General features: G+C 33.5%; 2 protein-coding genes across 13 annotated transcripts in view; one reads left to right on the top strand and one right to left on the bottom strand.

The window, feature by feature from the left end:
- Window positions 1–257: 257 nt before the first annotated feature.
- On the top strand, window positions 258–7281 carry Dpp8_0 (dipeptidyl peptidase 9). 7 transcript variants are annotated; one of them, XM_011198814.3, is made up of 12 exons: window positions 258–469; window positions 1622–2679; window positions 2740–2959; window positions 3682–3958; window positions 4019–4298; window positions 4751–4913; window positions 4982–5287; window positions 5357–5551; window positions 5610–5921; window positions 5979–6201; window positions 6267–6459; window positions 6520–7281. In XM_011198814.3, the coding sequence occupies exons 2-12, from the start codon at window positions 1622–1624 to the stop codon at window positions 6719–6721; spliced, it is 3429 nt and encodes a 1142-aa protein (XP_011197116.2). In that variant the 5' UTR covers window positions 258–469; the 3' UTR covers window positions 6722–7281. The 7 variants fall into 7 exon arrangements, with proteins under 7 accessions (XP_011197116.2, XP_011197115.2, XP_054092145.1 ...); XM_011198813.3 differs by having other exon boundaries at window positions 1570–2679; XM_054236170.1 differs by having other exon boundaries at window positions 1460–2679.
- The window catches only part of LOC105221673 (insulin-like receptor), a 113537-nt gene continuing 100271 nt past the window's right edge, over window positions 6920–20185 (bottom strand). For 5 of the 6 annotated variants that reach the window (XM_011198817.3, XM_011198816.3, XM_054236164.1 and 2 more), the window contains one exon: window positions 6920–19935. In XM_011198817.3, coding sequence (XP_011197119.2) covers window positions 18150–19935 — 1786 coding nt within the window. In that variant the 3' untranslated portion in view covers window positions 6920–18149. The remainder of the gene's footprint in view (window positions 19936–20185) is intronic. The other variant, XM_011198821.3, reaches the window with a different exon arrangement.

Genomic DNA, 20185 nt, shown 5'->3' with positions numbered 1-20185 from the left:
AATGAATACATCGTGTTCTTGCGTTAACGTGACAATTTTCATGCGTATTCAACGTACGTTAACACATTTATTTTTCTTAAATTACTTCATTGCCTTACTTATTTTTAGTTTAAAACATTATATGTTCGTGTTCGATTCTTTCATTGTTAGGTTATAAAATATACTGCATATATTCCATTCGCAAAATTATTTAGCTTTTTTTAACGTATTTCAATCAGGTTTAATGTGATTTGTTTGGCAAGGAAGAAGAAGAAGTGTTAGTGAAATGTCAATATGAGTTAAAGAAATCTGGCAATTGAAGTGAAAAACAACTGGAAATACGCAATTAAATAATTGTAGATATATTTATTATCATAAAAATCGAAAAATTATAATTGAAAGAGAGAAGAAATGGAATTTATGTGAGCCATGTTCAAGAAAAGCCGAAATTGTTTGCTGAATATTAAGTGTTTACATTAAGTGCTTAAAGGTATTCGTTTTTATACGAGAGTATGTATAAATATGTTGGTATTGTGGGACTGGAAATTAAGGCATAGTCGAGTTGGTTGTGCAAATTATTGGGGAGAAATCCGGAGAATCTAATTAGATTTGGAAGTTGTTCCGTTTTGCTCAAATATGTATCAAAGAGTTTTAAATTTGTAATGTAAAGTTGCGTGCATAAGAATTTATTGGGTTTTTATTGGATTTCTGGCTTTCACTTATTGGAATAATAGCAGAGCTACTGTCAGTTGAAAAAACATAACAAGTCCAACTGTCAATATGACAATAATTGAGTACTTGGCCGGACAGAGAGCAGTGGTGACAATAACAACAATGTAACAACGCATCAGAATGCATAGATCACATCTCACAGAAGAGGTACCGCCGTACCCTATGGAAAAAATGACTTGGCAAAGTTTCTTGTATTTGGAGTAGGGCAACAGTAAACGAAATTATTTTGCATAGTCATACTCAAATTTGGTCTAAGTAAATATATAGGATTCTCAGTAATTTTTACATGTAATTTCTTATAAAAAAATTATTTTTTATTAACCATCTAATGTGTTTACAATTTTGTTTTCTCTTCGTTTCCATGTCTCATTGCAATGTATAAGAAAGAGAAATTGTTCATCTACTAAAAAACTTAGTGCTCGCAAAGCAATTGTTTTAACACGTACAGAGTGATTTATATTTTTTGTTATTTATATACAGCATTTTACCCAAATGAAAAAGACTTGTAAATGAAATAGTTAAAAGAAATAGTTAATATTAATGTAGTAATAAAAAGCAAACATTATTAAAAAGTAGTGCATATATATGGTTATATTTACTTGCAAAAATGCAGATTGGAACAAAGTGTAAAAAATAAATAAATTACAAATAAATCAATAAAACAATAAAACAATTCAAACTAAGTTAAGAGTTCTAAAAGTAAAAATCATAAAAATAATTGAGTTATTAATGCTAAAAAATACTCCAGACTATCTCATGGCAATGTTATAAAGTACAGAATATAATATTCGTGTTGCGAAGTTTGCAAATTAAGGCAAATAAAGGTTGCAATAAATAATTGAATGCTAATGTCCCTAGGACTACAACAATTTGAAGACTTTTTTTTAATATCAAGTTCATTAAAATTAAGATGGACACACCTTTGGCACAACAGCGAAATCGTTTAAAATCAGCACCCACTACAACGACATCATCTGCAGCGAATGCCTCGCCACTGAGTAGTAGCATGAGTGGAACCAGTGCAATTTTGACAACTCATAATAATATCAGCAACAATGCTGGACTTGTCAATGCAAATAGAAGTGTTGGAAGTGCTAACGTTACCATTATGGCAAATTCTGGTGCGGTAATACCTATTAATCCATTATCTCAGATATCATCACAATCTTCATCGTTGGAACGTATAACCACAACTTCATCATTAGCGAATCTCTTAGATGGCTTTACTTCGCGTGTATCGGGCGATCGTACTCAGAGCACTGCCAGTACCCCTAGTAGCATTAGTTCTCTGGGTAACACCGCAAATGCCTTCTACTCTTCTTTAGGAATTGCGTTCAACTCACTGACTTCTCCTATCTCTACGGTTGCTGCTGCTGCCCATGCGACAACCGCTGAAGCTGCTGCTGTTGTTGTAGCTGCAGCTTCTGCACTATCGAATCATCTTAGCTCACCAACAAGTGGAACACCTCCTAATATGGATGGGCTGTATGATGATGAAGATTGTGAGGAGGACGACGAAGACGACGATCGCCATGTACCAGCTCCAACACCTAAGAAGTCATGGTCAGAGATTAAATCGATTGTTAACGATATGCGTAAACAGTTAATAAATTTATCCAGTATGATGCCATCTAATATACAGTTTCGTACCTTATCTGACGGTCGGGTGCGATGTTACTTTCTAAGTACACCACCTAATGCCTGGGAACCAACATTGCTCTATGCAGACATTAATATGAATGCTGAAGAAGAAACTGTATTTCAAAGTAATTCACCTATCACTGAGATAAATGGTAGTATTGATGGCGTAATCGTAGGTAGCAATATTACGGCAGTTTCGGACGGGGGATTAGTTGATGTTGCTGATTCCCTTGGGAGTGTAACGACTCGCTTGCCGTCACCAACTTCTTCACAAGCTTCATCACCTATTTTGAGTTCATCTTTCCCCAGAAGTAATTCAAACAAAAGGTTTGTCAAAGCTTCAGTGGTATAATTCATTATTTCAATGGCACAGTATTTTTCTATTAGACTTCAGTGGAAGATAGTATTACAACAGCCAATGTCAAGTGTGGCTGCTACTGCAGCTAGTGGAGGCGTTAATTTATGGTCAAGAGAATTCCAGTTGCTGCAGGAAAGAAAACGGCTCTCAACGTGGGGAATCACTTCCTTTGAGCTACATAAACCAAGCGGCAAAATAGTGTTTCCCTGCTTTAGTGATCTTTACCAATGTCTTGATACGGGATATAATGTAAGTACAAAACTGTGTTTAATAATATTGTATTTAATAATCGATTCATCGATTAATTGTTTTGTCCCTCCTGAGTCATAACACAATCTGTTTTCATCTTTACTTGATAATCGTGAAATTTATTGGGGGCTTTTAAAAGTAGCACATTATCTTAATTTTTATTGCTATTGGTCAATGGCCTTTAGCAGGTTTTTGTGATAAGGTGACGAATATTTGTCGTTCGCTTATGGGATAATCTCTATATATTGCCGATTTTGCCTATTTGTAGTATATACATACATATCGCTCATTCGCATAGAGAACTAAAATATGTATGTATGTATAGAAGAGTGATATGCTATTATTATAAATAAAATATGCGATTATAAAATTAGATTGTACTACTAGCCAGCCTAAGGTTGTTTATTATAAAATATCACTGAAATTTTTTATATACATATATACTTACATATGAATGTCGCTTTTATAACAAAAGAAAATTCTTATTATATGGTGATATATGTATGTATGTTAGTATGTAAACTTGTGTTTAATAACTCCATCGATGATATGATATTGCATCGTGTTTGAATCTCGTTAGCTGTCTCCACTTGTAATATAAAATTGTAAGAGTCTCCGTTTCTTTTGATTAAAATTAAAGTAATAAGCATAATTTCTTTCTATAGATCATTAAAACTGACCTTGATTCTACTATATTACTTATAATTTCTTTATTTTTGCAGACCAGCCCGCTTTTTCCCACACAATTGCGTACATGTCCGCAATGGGCAGCCTTAGACCCACAAATCTGTCCACAAAATTCTGATTTAATCGCATACATAAGTGGTAGCGATATTTGGGTGACACATACTGTCAGTGGGCATGAAGAGCGTTTGACATTCGTACATGATGGTCGTCGTTCCATTGCAGATGATCCTCTTAGCGCAGGTGTGCCATCATATATAATGCTTGAGGAGTTCAGCCGCTTCCAAGGTTATTGGTGGCAACCGCAGTCGAATGGTAATAAATTAATGAAAACATAAAAATATATTTTGGTATATCATCTATCTTATTTTTAAGATGGTGTTTATCGCATTGTTTACGAGGAAGTGGATGAATCCGATGTTTGTTTGTACACATTCCCATCATCTCAAGCAATGCCTGGGGAAATAGAAGAATACCGTTTTCCGCGTGCCGGCACAGCTAATGCTAAGTCCAAACTTAAATTAGTGCAATTCGTTCTCAATGAGTCGTTGCAAATTAGTGACGTTTGTATAAAGGATTTACCGTATTCACTCTCGGTGGTGTTTCCTTGGCTGGAGTATATAGTGCGTGTTGGGTGGACTCCTGATTCTAATTAGTGAGTATTACTTAAATCACTCCACAGTAAAGACGTTCAGGCGCAAGTATTCGCAGATTACAGTTTTGAGCATTTATTATGGAAATTGTGATAACTATTTGAACAACGCTTAATTTACATAGAAAGCTATTTTGAACCTTATAAGATCCTGTTACTTAAAAATACGGCATATGTCGGTCAATATATGACAAAAATTGAGAAAGTCTCTCACACTAAAATACTAATAATTTCTGTTAATCAGGTTTACTGTGAAGTAGATTTTAAGCAAGATAATTATCCAAATACGCGTAGCATAATTCGGTATATTGAAAGGATACCAAAAAGAGGGCAATTACTTCACCAATGTCTTAAAGGTTAATAATTTATCTAAAATTCGGCTGTGCCTGAACTTCGGTTGTGGGTTATATTATTGTGGAATAAAATACATATAAAATATAATATTGTCTTTGTAGCGTTTGGATGCAGGGCTTGAACCGTAAACAACAACGTTTGGATTTGGTACTTATACCGTTGGATAATTTTTGCGAAACGTACACCAGCTCGGCGTCGTCACCCTCAGGATCTGCTGACCACAGCTGGAAGAGTCCATATTGCAGAGCCGTGTCACCTTTACAGGTATTTTCCCTTTATAGAAACTCTATTACGTTTATACACTGAAACTATCGACTACATATTCATTTTAGGTTATTTACTCCCAGACTTCGGATACGTGGGTCAACGTGCACGATTTACTTTATTTTCTTGAACTAACAGATACAACGGTGACTTTTTTGTGGGCCTCTGAGGAGACGGGATTTAGACATTTGTACCTGGTCACATCTAGTCTGAATGCTGGCCCCCTGAATGGTTATAAAGACTCGCATACCAATACGAACAATTTCGAAATAAATAGTCGAACAAATTCAACGTCTTCTACAACATCTGCGAACATGGATATTCATACAGACTTTATCGATAGTGTGACGTTGCATCCAAGAATCATTAATAAGGTAATGAGATGAGTTTATTTAATGAGAAAAATGTTTCAATAATTTTTGAATATGATTGTATATTTGTAGGTAGCACTTACCTCCGGCGAATGGGAGGTTTTGCATCGAAACATTTGGGTGGATAAAGCGCAACAGTTAGTGTATTTTATTGGATTACGCGACACGCCACTGGAAAAACACTTGTATGTGGTGAGTTTGCAACGGCCAGAACACATTCGTTTGCTAACTGAACCGGGCTATTCATATCAAGTGGAATTTGATGAGGTAATAGTATTTATCAAAATATAATTCGATTAGCATTCTTATTATTGGTATTTTGCAGTCATGTCAATTGATGTTGCAAGTATATTGCAACATACAGCGTTTACCCTCCTGCAAAGTGATGCGCGTTACACAAACTTGCCAGAATGGTGGGGTCAATGGCATACAACTATCACTGATGGGCTATCTGCATGAAGGTGGCAAACCTGAATCGCAATTTTGTCCGCAAGTGTTCCGACCGCAATTACCGTCCGGCGAAATCGTATATGCAATGGTATTTAAACCTCATAATTTCCACCTGGGTATTAAATATCCAACAGTACTTAATGTCTACGGTGGTCCTGAGGTGCAAACTGTCAATAATACATTCAAAGTTGGTACATTAAATTCCAGTATTGGTTAGTTTAATGATTCATATTCGTATGTTTAGGGTAAACACCAGTTGCGTATGCATATGTTGGCGGCGCAAGGATATTGTGTTATTTGCATCGATTCGCGTGGCTCACGACATCGTGGTCTTAAATTTGAAACTCACATACGTTGCCGTATGGGCCAAGTGGAGCTGAACGATCAGGTGGCTGCATTACGTATATTGGCAGATCAGTTGGGCTACATTGATATGAATCGCGTAGCCATTCACGGCTGGTCCTATGGTGCGTAATAAATACAATAGTATGAAGCTTTGTGATTTTTAATATTCTATAATTGCATTTTACAGGCGGTTATCTAAGTTTAATGGGTCTAGTGCAGTATCCAGATGTCTTTAAGGTTGCAATTGCTGGAGCGCCAGTTACAAATTGGGAATATTATGACACCGGATATACGGAGCGCTATATGGATTTGCCGCAGAGTAATAAACGTGGATATTCAGGTGGCTCTGTGCTTAATTACATAGACGCTTTCCCCGAAGAGTAAGTGAAAATGAATGCTTTATGATAACCACATTATACAGATGTTCTTTCATTGTTCAGAGAAAATCGCCTTTTACTCATACACGGCCTCATCGATGAGAATGTTCACTTCTACCATACCTCACAGCTAATATCGGCTTTGAATCGAGCAAACAAGCCCTACGATCTACATATATTCCCTGAAGAGAGACATTCATTGCGCAATTTAGAATCCAATAAAAATTATGAGACGAAATTATTGGCGTTCCTGCAAAACTTATGAAATTGTCAACACAAAACTACATAGCAATTAGCTTTGGTAATAACGACAACGATGACGATAGCAATGCTACTTATAATTGGGTGTTGTAAGCGATGTCATTGGCTCGTAGGATACCCTGATGTACAATACTGATACCAACCACAAACACCTTGTTGAAGTATAATCGCTCAAAAGATAACAACAGATAATTAATAGCAAATCCTAGTGATGCATGATGAAGTACTTATGTTTGGGAACCTTTAAGTGGATGCAGTGCTTTTTATTTCATCTAAATTCTAACAAACCTTTTAGATTTTAAATTTTATTTTTACTAACTTTTGTTACTACATTACTTGATTTGAACAACCTGCTAATAGTAGCTTTTACAGCATTAGAAATACCAAACTGAAAGCAAAGCAAATGCATTCGCGAAGTATATAATTGTATGGTGTTTTGAGAATCGTTAAAAGTGAAAGTCACGTATGCAGAAAGAAATGTTAGTAATAATTAAACTAAAGAACCATGTGTATATACTTAAGGTAAATTATAAAAAAGGCAAATATAAGCGTTTATCTAAAGAATTTGTAGTCAACTGCAATGATTTAAATAGATTTATCACAATAGAGAAAGTGTGATGTAAAAGTTAAATAACCCTTGGCTGCCAATACAAAGTGTTGCGAAGATTATAGATTTGTAAACTCTTCATTTAACTTTAAATGTCTCATTCGTGTTCATACCACGTTGCACATAAGTAGGTCGAAAGCATAATTTGTTATTATATTATTTTTCATTTTACATGAAACTATGTGGTCATATATTTCTAATATTTATTCCTTATGTATTGTGTATTGTGTATTAATTATTAATTTTGTGATTTTGTGTGTTAAAGTGGACCGGGTACAACCTGTATAAATTCCTATAAATACATCATGTTCTAAAAGTGATCAATTGTTTATAAAATAAATGTGAAATTTGGAAATTATGCGATTCGCCTTAAACGGAGTACATCATAGCAGTGTAGATATTTATGCTGTTACATATAAGACTAAAGGCCCAATCGTTCATTTTATGCTCATGAATTAAAGATGGAATATTCATAAATAAAAAAGCAATTTTTAATACTGTATTGATTGCGCTGGAATGCCAATTTCTAACGCATAGCTTGCCTGTTTACAACCCAAAATGATTAATGTTAAAGACCGTGTCGTTGTCCTGATTATTTAAATGTAATGTATATATATAGAACGTTGCAATATTAAATATAAACTAAATAACAATTTACTTTATTAATTTATAAATTCATTATTATATATGTTCACTGTTATATTACGAAATTTTTGAAAATAGTCGCTAGTTCATAATAATCGCAAAAATATAATGTATTTATTAAAAGAGACGAAACGTTGTTTATTTGAAATGTAAAAAATAGTAATAAAAAATTATATATTTAAAATTTCGTTATTATTATACTGAACATATAGCTTATGCATAGAGTTAAACTAATGCAAAGCTAATTTTGTGTACTGAGTAGTGAAAACAGGAGGAACAGCCTAATTATTAAACTGTTGAAATAAGAACATAACAAGTAAATCTTTACTGCTTCTCATGAAAGCTCTGTGGCATACTTAGTCCTTTTGAGGAATAAGCATTTGATCGATATACTGTCCAAAGACACATTTTCAAGTATTTTCGATATCGCGGTTCTTCCGGTTTCGGTTTTTCAATTATAATTCAATTTAATCCGCCTCAATCGGACTTATCTGTATATACGCAGCATGTTTCTTTAATAAATAACGTTTTTTCAATTGCTAAGAATACTGATTACATAATTGTTCTAGGCGATTTCAATTTACCGTGTGTATCTTGGAAATCTGTTGACGATTGCATTACCCCTTTTTGCACTCGTTTAAGCTTTAATGAGTTTTTGGAAGAAATGTCTGGGATGGGTCTTAACCAAATTAACTTAATACCGAACAAGTTTGGTAAATTCTTAGATTTGGTCTATGTTGATAATACTTCAACAGTTTCTGTGGTCCGATCTGATCCTTTAGTTTTGCCAGAGGACTCATATCACCCTGCCTTGGAAATTAATATCGAAATCATAGACGAATTACTTGTATGCAACAAACAGGACCTTTGTTCTCGGTTCAACTTTGCGAAAGCTAACTTCAAAAAGATTAATTGTGAACTTTCTAAATTGACTTGGCCTGATTATAGTGGTAATATTGAATTAAATGTATCACATTTTAATGAAACAATTTTTAATATTTTTGAAAGATTTGTTCCGAAATGTTTTATTATCAAAAGAAAAAGTTCAAATTTGTGGTATTCGAATGAGCTATGTAAATTAAAAAATAAAAAAGCTCGTGCTTTTAAACTTTATAAAAGAACTGGAGCTCTTGTTGACTATTTAAAATATTCTAAATTGCGTCGTCAGTTTGAGGAACTTAACAAAAAATGTTATAAAAACTACATAATCAAAGTAAAAAATAATATTATTCGTAATCCGAAATTGTTTTATGGTTTCGTTAACTCCAAACGCAGGATTTCAAATTTTCCGTCCGCGATGAAATATAAATCAACAATGTCATGTGACAATTATATTATTTCTAATATGTTTGCAGAATTCTTCAAATCCAATTATTGTTCAAACTACCCTATGAATGTGCCATATCATCAAGTGTTATGTCCGAGTACTGTAATTAATACACCAATTATTTCTGAAACAGATGTCTTAAATTATTTAGTTACGTTAAAAGATTCGTTTAAATATGGCCCTGATATGATTCCCTCAAGCTTTCTTAAAAATTGCGCAAAATATATCTATCTGCCCTTAACTAAGCTTTTTAACCTATCTCTTAAACAAGGTATTTTTCCGTCAATGTGGAAAAACTCTTTTATATTACCTTTGCATAAAAGTGGAGTTAGATCATCTGTTGAGAACTATAGGGGGATAGCTAAAATGTCAGCTATACCCAAACTTTTTGAAGCTATTGTCACTGACCAAATAACTTTCTTAATCTCTCCTTTAATTTCATTCTCTCAGCATGGATTTTGTAAAGGGAAATCTACAGTAACTAACTTGCTTGAATTTGTAAACCATGTGTCAATGGGTTTTAGGGATAATAAGAATACTGATGTTATATATACAGACTTTAGTAAAGCATTCGATAGAGTAAACCACTCAATTCTTTTGCAAAAACTGAATCTTCTTGGTTTTCAACCAAGACTTCTTGAATGGGTATCCTCATATCTTACTAACAGAAAACAACAAGTTTTATTTAATAATACTTTATCCGATTCAATTAGTGTCACTTCAGGGGTTCCACAGGGTAGTCATCTCGGCCCGATTCTGTTCTTGTTGTTCATCAATGATATACCTTCAGTAATTAAGTTTTCAGAAATTTTATTATATGCGGATGATGTAAAACTTTTTAAATCATATACTTCTCATAACGAAAGGACTGAGTTGCAATCGGATTTAAATAATTTAGTTACGTGGTGTCACAAAAATGATATGCCACTGAATCTTAAAAAATGTAAAACGATGTGCTTTTCCCGTAAAACTGTTGATCTTTCCCCCTATGTAATAAATAACTTCAGTTTAGAGCAAGTTTTTAGCTTTGTTGATTTAGGAGTTAATATGGACCCTAAACTAAATTTTAATTCTCATGTAAATTCAATTGTCTTAAAAGCTAAAGGTGCTCTTAGCTTTGTTAAACGTTGGTCTAAAGAATTTAGTGATCCGTATATTACTAAAATTCTTTTTACAACATTGGTAAGGCCTATATTGGAGTATGGTTCTGTGGTATGGAATCCTAGCTATCAATCCCATTCTGATAAGCTTGAGTCCGTTCAAAAACAATTTTTACTTTTTGCTTTAGGCCACTTACATTGGGATTCAAGATTGAATCTTCCCCCGTATACTAGTCGTTTAAAACTTATAAATCTTCCCACACTCACTAGTCGCAGAGAAATGCTAGGTATAATTTTTCTAGTAAAACTTCTGAATGGCTTAGTTTGTAGTTCATTCCTTTTGTCTGATATTAAGTTTAATGTCCCATTGCGTTCATCCAGGCAGTTTAGACCATTATTTCTAAAATCTTCTAGAACAAATTTTGAGTTAAATGAACCATTCTGCCGAATATGTCATGATTTTAATTCGCATTCCAGCACATTTGATCCATCTGACTCAATATTTAGCATCAAAAAAACTATTTTGTCTTCTCTTAATAAATAATATTCAGAAATTTTTAACTTTTTGTTTTTATAAATTTTTAAATCTCAGCTGTTGAAATGTTTCTTTCTGTAGCTGAGCAGTTTGAGAACCGGACGCTTAAAAATCTCTTGCCTTTCTAGACTCGGCAAATTCCGCTCGTATGCGGACTGCGCCCCACGCGTCGGTTGGGCGGGAGGAGGGTAATCGTTTGGGTTAATAATAATAATAATCAATTTATTAAAGAACTAATTAACACCCTAGTATACCAGTATATACCTTACGCCTGGCCGTTTTTTTATATGATCCCTTGGTATAGTATATAAAGTGACAGTCTTTTTTAGTTTTGAAGTTTAAATATGTTCAATCTTCGTTTTGTTCACATAGCGGTTGTTTGTAACTCCTAAAACAAAACGAGTTAGATTTATTGTTATGTACTATATATCAAAATGACCAGGATGACGATACGAGTTGAAGTCCAGATGTCTGTCCCTCCCTGCAAGCGATAACTTGAATAAATAAAACTTTATAACTCTGATATTATGATGGGAAAATGGGTAAATCGGCTTACAACCACACCTAGTTGCTATAGAACACAATTTTGAATTCCACCTGATTGGTATACATACATATCAAAAAACAATGAAAACGAAGTAAAACATTGTAGTATTTGTACATTGGTGTGGCATCGCTCATTTAAAAATTGTCGAAATCGGACTACACCGTTTCAAGGCCCCAGGTATCGAACATGAGGCTCTCAGTGCTTACTAATTTTTTATACTCTCGCAACAAATGTTGCTAAAGAGAGTATTATAGTTTTGTTCACATAACGGTTTTTTGTAACACCCAAAACTAAACGAGTTAGATATAGGGTTATATATACCAAAGTGATCAGGGTGAAGAGTGGAGTTCAAATGCGAATGTCTGTCTGTCCGTCCGTCCGTCCGTCCGTCTGTGCAAGCTGTAACTTGAGTAAAAATTAAGATATCTTGATGAAACTTGGCACACTTACAAATATCTTGGCACCATGGGAAAGTTGCTTTCGAAATTGAGCAAACGCCCACAAAATTGGCGAAAACCGAAAACACATAAAGTGCCATAACTAAGCCATAAATAAAGCTATAGAAATAAAATTTGGTATGAAGGATCGCCCTATGAATATTTGGATGTAATATTTTTGGGGAAGTGGGCGTGGCCCCGCCCCCTACTAAGTTTTTTATACATATCTCGCAAACTAATAGAGCTATATAAACCAAACTTTCTGCAGTCGTTTTTTTAGCCACTTCCTAATATAGTCCAAAAATGAAAGAAATCGGATCATAACCACGCCCACCTCCCATACAAAAGTTAGGTTAACTCACTAAGGGGTTAACTCACTAACGAAAAACGTCAGAAACACTAAATTTCACATAAAAAATGACAGATGAAAGCTGCACTCATATTTTTTTACAAAATGGAAAATGGGCGTGGCGTCGCCCACTTATGGGTCATAAACCATATCTCAGGAACTACTTGACCGATTTCAATGAAACTTGGTTTGTAATAGTTTCCTTACACCTCAATGATATGTTGTGTTGGCCTACCAAATCGCTTCACAACCACGCCTACTTCCTATATACCAGAACTTTGAAGACAATCTGAATCGTTTACTTTACAATATATAAAGTAAGTACTAGTGAAGATATCGGTGCAGCACTTTGCACAAATACTATGTTAATAGTGTGGCAGCCCCATTCTAAAAATCGCCGAAATCGGACCATAGGTTTTTAAGGCCCCATATATCGAACACGAGGACCTCGGTGCTTATAACCTAATATTATGGTTTCCAACTTTCAATGGACTTTATACAATATATATGACGAAATTGTGTATTATATAATATAAATAAAGTTAAATAAATAAATTGCGAGAGTATAAAATGTTCGGTTACACCCGAACTTAGCCCTTCCTTACTTGTTTTAATATACATTTTTACCTAAAATATAAGAAAAACTCTCAGATATTTTATATAAATTCAGAAGTAACGTTTTTCTTCCAATAATGCGCCTCTGTGGCAAAAAATGAGTGAAATCGGGCCCTTACTCCATAATGCCTATTACGATGCCCTTATTACAGTTTAACACCTGACTCAGTGGGATTGAAGTTAAGGCAATTCAACAGCATATATAAAAACTATTTAATGTATTTTATTTATCCACCTTCCATTTTGTGTTTAACTTTATTTAAATCAACTACATGAAAGTTTAACTACGACTGATATTTAGCAGTTATAAGTTTTTCCTATTACCGTCATCCGTTCTGTCACAGTGTTGGAAAAGGGTGATACCACAAAAAAGTCGAAGTTTGAAAAAACGTTTGACGGAAAAAAAACTATTGGGCTGGGAACATTACACTCGTTATCTAGCATAATTGTGGTGTAATTCAATGCTATAGAACACTTAACGATTTTCTATTTGTATGGAATTATATTTAAATAGAATCTGCCTTTTGTTTTTGTTCATCAATTACTGTATATAATTACTTATATATGTATTTGTCTATATTGCATATATTATGAAATATTTTACGATATATTGTAATTATGCGTTTCTTTATTTTATCCGTTTAGGTATAATTTGTTTATAATTACATTTTCATAGTTTACATTCATATTCCTTACAATAAGTTACTTCAGAAGACGGTATATTCCAAGCGGGGGTTTTATATGCACGTTATTCATTCCATTTTATTAGTAATAAAGTAAATGTAAAAAATCTGAAGCTAATTTGCTATACTTATCAAAATTTAGACTAACTTTTGGATTTCTTTAGCACATTAGTTGTAGCATTTCTCTCCAAGCAACATATTTTTATATACACATGTAGCATATCTATACTATATACATATGTAATTTCTATTTAACCTAATTGCCAAATGTTATAAAAGTTGAAGCTTTAACGATTTCCTTGACATATTATTAGTGCTTAATGAATAAAAACCCTTGTAAAATATTCCGAATTCTGTACACAATAAAAAACATAATGAAACTTTAACAAATGCCTCAGAGTTTTTACGAAAAAAATGTTTAGCATTACCTACGTATGTATGTACATATTTATGGTTGCACAGTTCAGTTTTTTACGTTTTCATAATAAAACATACATACGAATATGTATGGCTGTCTCGCTGATTTTCGTCTATTTATTGTATAATAAAATTGTTGTTTGATTTGTGGAGGATGATTTCTTAAATTAATATTCCACTTTGCTTTTACTATACATATTTCATGTAGTAACCACTTTATAAAGCTGGAATAATTTATATTCTCATTTTACAATAAAAACAAAGGAACTATGTATATATTTCAGTCTTTCCAGTGCTTATTCAACATCTATTGTTTTATTGTTTATGTTTAACGTTTTTTGCGTTTTTTACTATTATTGTTGTTAGAGCTTTTTCTATTTTGTAAAAATTACAATGCAAATAATATTATTTAATTTAAACTATTTATTTTAGCATTTCAATCTTAAACTATATGCTACTTCTGTTTATGTATGTGTGCATTTAGCAAGTGCAACTTGTGCATATTTAGTATTCTCCATTTTATATCTTAATATATCCATATGTACATATACATACATATGTAAACGTGTTATAGAATCTACTTTTCAGTTTTATCTTTCGTAAGTTCGCGACAAAGGAATACTTGTAATTTGCATCAGCGGATGTGCACCCTGCAAAGTATAAAAATACTTAGCTTCGAATACATTTATAAATTAGCAATACATAATTAATAGAATAAAACAGCGATCCTGTAAACTTATTGGCGTATAGGTGTATGCTTTAGATTCCCATAAATGCTGGACATTAGAGTTTATTGCTTATCCCTTTACACCATATTCATGCATTCAGTGTATATGACACACTAAGCTGAAGTTAATTGAATGAATAAAATCATTTTGTAGGTACAATTTTAAATAAAATTTAAATAAAATAATTTTAAAGAAATACTTGCATATTCAAACAGCATCTGAGTTTGTGAAGCAACTAAAACTTGAAATTGGAAAAAATATGGGTTGCAGCACAATTATTCAAGATCCAACACATATAAAAGTATTTCAACTATTACCGACTAGATAATTTACGTCGTATACGAGCGAAAGTTCAGACCTTCCTCGAAAGTAGTACCAACTTTGTTTTTAACGAGAGGTTCAGATCAATGCGCATAGTTTAATCACATGCTTATGTATGCTGTAAACACGTATCTACATGTAATAATAAAAATATTTTGAGAAATATTGCCATAAAATATATAATATATATATAATCTTTCTTCTTCTATTAGTTGAAATAGCATAAAAAATAATGGAGTTTCTGTTTCGTTATAAATCGATAATATGTTCGAAAAAATTGCGGCGTTTCTGAATTTTCTTTTTAGTTATTATATATACATATTTATGTTTTAGTTTCACATTTTAACTATGCTTCTGTTTATTCAATGCAACGAAAACAAATTCAGCATCCCACTGAATAAACAATTTAAGCAGTTTGAATGAATGAACTTTGAAACTATTCCAAAGAAAATACTCATAACTGCGTAATTTTCAGTAAAGGTCTTTGAACATCTCTTATGGCCGCCGGATCAGTTACGAATAACATACAAACCAAGTGAAAAACGTGTTAAAACTTCTTCGTAATTAACAATTAATTTTTTCGCATATTTTTTAGGAATCGCAATTTACTTGCAGCCAAGTTTGTTATGGAAGAAAATGGCTGGTTTACAATAAGCAGATTCTGTAAATAGTGGTAGTCGAACAATATATTAAATCGAAAGCGAAACTTTTGTTTAAATAAAAAATATATTTATTATAACTTTCAAAAGTTGCACATAGATAAATTCAAAACTTTTGCACAATCACCATTTGTTTTGAATAAAATTTCATGATGATTTTCGTAGTTTTACCAATCTTATTTACTTGTTTGTTACTTGTTTGTAAACAATTTGTAATTTCCTTATTTCCAGTAGAGTTTTTCCAATTTATAGTCGGCTGTACAAATTATTGTTCATCTTTTATTATAACGTCTTCTTTTGCTTATACACGTACATGTGAATTAATTTTTGTTGTTCTCACTCTTAATCCTATTACAATTAATTATGCCAAGAGTAATTATTTCAATATACATACATACATATTTCCCTATGTTACTTCATTTATTACTATTATTTCGTGTCGCGCTTACATTTAATTTGTACTTTGTGTTATTTTATTATAAATAATTCTTTTTTATTTCGTGGGTGTGTGAATCCTGTATCGTTATTCGTGCATAAATCTTCGATTAAAGTCAAAATATCTATAGAAAAATGACTGGAAATAGTGTGGAACTGAATTTTTAAAATTATTCCATTTTAGAGTTTTAACTGTGACTTTGCGTTTCTTCAATGTATTGCTTGTTCAATATACATAGGAGATACATGCATATGTACCGGTATATATGTATGTTGTTAATATGGTTATGTAATATTTATTGAAGTCTAGTAGCGATTTGTTACTTTGTTTCCAAGCTGCATTGAAAAATATTATTGTATTACCACGGTTGTTCTCTCCACAATTGTAGATCTAATAACTGATATTTCACTTTTGTAAATTAGTAGTAATGAAATTGCAAAGGTTTTGTCTTATTGCCTTAAAATAAATATTCAAGCTATTATACTTTTTGTATGTACATACATACATATGTAAATAATTGATAAGTCTGAGCAGAAAAATTTCTTTCGTGTGTTAAATGTTTTCTGGCTGAACACATACATTTGTAATTATCTCAATTAGAATATCATTTAAAAAAAAAAATTCTTAGTTATTATTTACTGACACTTTGAATCTATCTTTCCAGTTCTATGCGTATTTATTCATTTGCATTAGCATGCATTTTTCCTAATATGATTTATTCAATTTTCTAATAATATACTTCTTTTTTGATTATTGTTCCTTAAGTTTTGACATTATATTTAATATAATTTAATTTAATTTAATTGAATTTATTTTTTTGTTTTAGATTTTTAAATTTTGTTATTTTTAGCCAAAAGCATCATAAGTACATTACATTAATATTACACGTATTCTACAGAGTGAAATTTTATATTCATAATAATATGTAAACAATTTCAAAATGAAACTGAGATGCAATTACGCAAACAAAGTATTAATCATAATTCAAACATTCGGATGTCAGTTACACATCGTTAATTCATCTCGCGTCTCCCATGTTACGATATATAATCATAATGTATAATGTGATGTCAGTAAATCAAACTAATTTTGGATCAAATAACTCGAGACATGCTTTTACAATATACAATTTTGGCTCTCAGGAATGCTTACTTATTGTAGATGAATCACATAAAAATCTGTAACCCTTATTTGTGGAAAAAGTTTATCGAACAATATGAACATTGAGATAAATGGTATTTTTGACGGCCAGTGGAGGTGTGCACTTATTTTTCATACTTTAAATAATTCACCCATTTAATTTTTGTGCTAAACCCGTTTTTTCAGTTCGCACAATTCCAATCCATTCCCTATCCAATCTCCCAATCACTTTGTTTGTAAGCTTTTCCTCTAAATAATTATATCCTAACGTCTCTTCATTATAAAATTCTTTGTTTGGTTGTTGTTTCGTCAATAATTTAGGCTCATGTGTGCTATACACATTCATTTATCTAGTAAATGTACATTTGGTAATCATATAATATTCCTTTACAGTTTGCTATGTTCAGTTAAGCGCATATTTCTCATGCCGACAGTAGACTGCGTGAACGTCTCAACAGTTTTGGTTTGTGAACATCAGGTGAATATTAACTAACTGATGTTTGACATATATATACATACATATATATAATATATATTTATATCTGTGTTTATACACACATACGTACATACATATACATATAATTTTACATTTTAATATTTTAGGTATTTAATTAAATTAACTTTTTGTCTTAAAAATATCAGTAGGAAAAAATGTTGCACTCAGCAAGCGCCATCTATATTGTATGTATGTACATGCATCAACCAAGTTATATACTTATATCTACCGCGTAGAACATACAATTTTTTGAACATAATTTGGACTAAATATATTCACCACTTATGTGTTATACATATTATACTTCGTTAAGATTCGTCATTTGCTTTATATTGGCAGTGTGCGCTTCCTTGTCTTTCTCTTTCTTCGCTTTTCTTTCGCTTGTTGACACTACGCCTCGCGTCCTATGAAGCCATTTGGAGGAGGTTGTTGTGGCTGCTGGGATTGCTGGCGTAACCATTTCTCTTTGAGTGAGTACGTGGCAGAGGGTTTGGACTGCACAGGTGAAGGTGTTGTAGTCATTGCTGTTGCTATGGGGGTTAAACTTACATAGCTGCTGCCACCTTCAGCTGTGGCAGTGAAGCCACTGGTTGGAGTTGTTCCTGGTGAGTTGTCAATTTTTGATGACGGTTTTTCGTCCAGTTGTTTGTTTTGACTTTGGCTGCGACTTCGTTTTCCTCGTGATTTGCGATGTTGTTGCGCTTTATCACTGCCATGCCGATGGCCACCGAGGAGTTCCATTTTTATATGCTCAGTTGGCTCATCATCATCATTATCGTCATCATCGTCATCATCTGCATGTTTGAGATCATCGCCAAGGGATGATGTCGATGATCTATTATTCCCTGGATCATATGACGTAGGTCCCATTATTGTATATGCGGCATCTTCACTTCTTTGTGCAAGTGCAATTGGACTGGTGGTAGTCGTTTGAGGGAGCTTTGCGGGTGGTATTGTAAGCGCTGTTGGTTGATTCATTACAACATAGTTAGGATTATCTGTGGTTCGTAGTGTAGACTCTGACCCCGCTATACCCATTAGAGTATAAGGGGAGTTATCAATAGATTGTACAAGCGGTCGAGAGGATGTGGTGTTGATACTGCCAGGATTACCAGGTGTTAATGTGGAGTTTAAAGATTCGTCGAGGCGTTTGTAATTTCTATTTCCACTTGCTTTGGAATCACAGACGTCATCTGCGCCTGAAAGACACGAAGTATTTGCAGTTTCATCTAGTAAACGGTAATTAGGATTATCGGTGGCATTTATATCCGATGATGGAGTAAAAAAACGTGGTGTTACATAACTGCTAGCACTACCACTACCTCCACTCTCAATTGTACCCAAATTATGACCGCTTATACTCTTTTCGTGACCAATGCTTACTCCTGTTGCTATGTTAGAAGTGCTACTCGAAGAAGTTGTGGTATTCGGATTCGAACTCGTGCTTCTATGGCTGGCATTACTACCAGTGCGCTTATGATTGAATATGCGACGGTTAATATTTTTAAACCGCATTTTGTCGGCCACGGCTTTTAAACCCGAGTAGCGCCCAGTTGTCGTGTTGGTTGATGAGGCATTTGACGAAGCAGCTGATGCAGTAGATGGATGCAAAGACGAAGCAATAGGTGTACCTGTCATTTCATCTGGCATTGAACTGGACATTGGCATTATGGTGGGCATACGATGTCGTGGTTTGTGTCGTGGCAATAGTTGTTGGCCGCCGCTACCGATTCTGGAGCTGTGACCAGTGGCGGGTATACCATCAAAGTCATCGTCGTCTACAGCTGCGTCGTATGGTCCATGCTCTCGGTAATTCGGACTTGGATCGTACATTTCATATCCGCGTTCGTCTGTTTCAATCCTAGCACTAGTCAAGGCATTTTGTCTATCATCTCTGGTATCAAATGCTGCACGAGGATCATAATCTGGAAGTACGTAATTGGCTGCAGTCTCTTCAGTTGGAAACTGGCTGTATCGCGGTTGACGCAGTTGTGAACCGGGTTGATGTAGCTGATGAGAATGCGAGTGAGAACCTCCACTGACAATACCTGCCGATGTCGATGGCACCGAACTAAGCAGAGTTTGATTGTTGTGCGACATTTGCGAGAAATTGTAGCTATTTTTGGACTGACCATCGGGCGTGCTGCTGATAATGTTGGCTGAGACAAGGCTGTGGCTGTTGTTCGAATGGAATTTGTTGTAAAGAATTAAAATTCATTGTGAGATTTTAAAGACAGTGTTATTGTACAAATAATATGTGAGTTGCAAATAGCTCCCGAATTCCATTAAATGCATACTATGTATGTATACATATCAGTCATTAATGGTAACTGCATGTATGTGTACGTTGATACATAGATGAGGAATGAATTTAACGAGTTAACGAACACGATTGAGTGCTAATTGTTATATGTTTTTCATAACAT

The sequence above is a fragment of the Zeugodacus cucurbitae genome, chromosome 2 (genome assembly GCF_028554725.1).
Source record: "Zeugodacus cucurbitae isolate PBARC_wt_2022May chromosome 2, idZeuCucr1.2, whole genome shotgun sequence".
NCBI lineage: Eukaryota > Metazoa > Arthropoda > Insecta > Diptera > Tephritidae > Zeugodacus > Zeugodacus cucurbitae.
Note: the sequence above shows the minus strand (reverse complement) of the source record. Positions and strands in the feature narration are given on the sequence as shown.

What these genes read in the sequence shown, in the direction of transcription:
- Dpp8_0 (XM_011198814.3), top strand. Translation starts at nt 1,622, where the DNA reads ATGGACACACCTTTGGCACAACAGCGAAATCGTTTAAAATCAGCACCC. An exon ending in AGAAGTAATTCAAACAAAAG is followed by an intron (nt 2,680 to 2,739) that starts GTTTGTCAAAGC and finishes TTTTTCTATTAG; the next exon opens with ACTTCAGTGGAAGATAGTAT. An exon ending in ATCCAAGAATCATTAATAAG is followed by an intron (nt 5,288 to 5,356) that starts GTAATGAGATGA and finishes GTATATTTGTAG; the next exon opens with GTAGCACTTACCTCCGGCGA.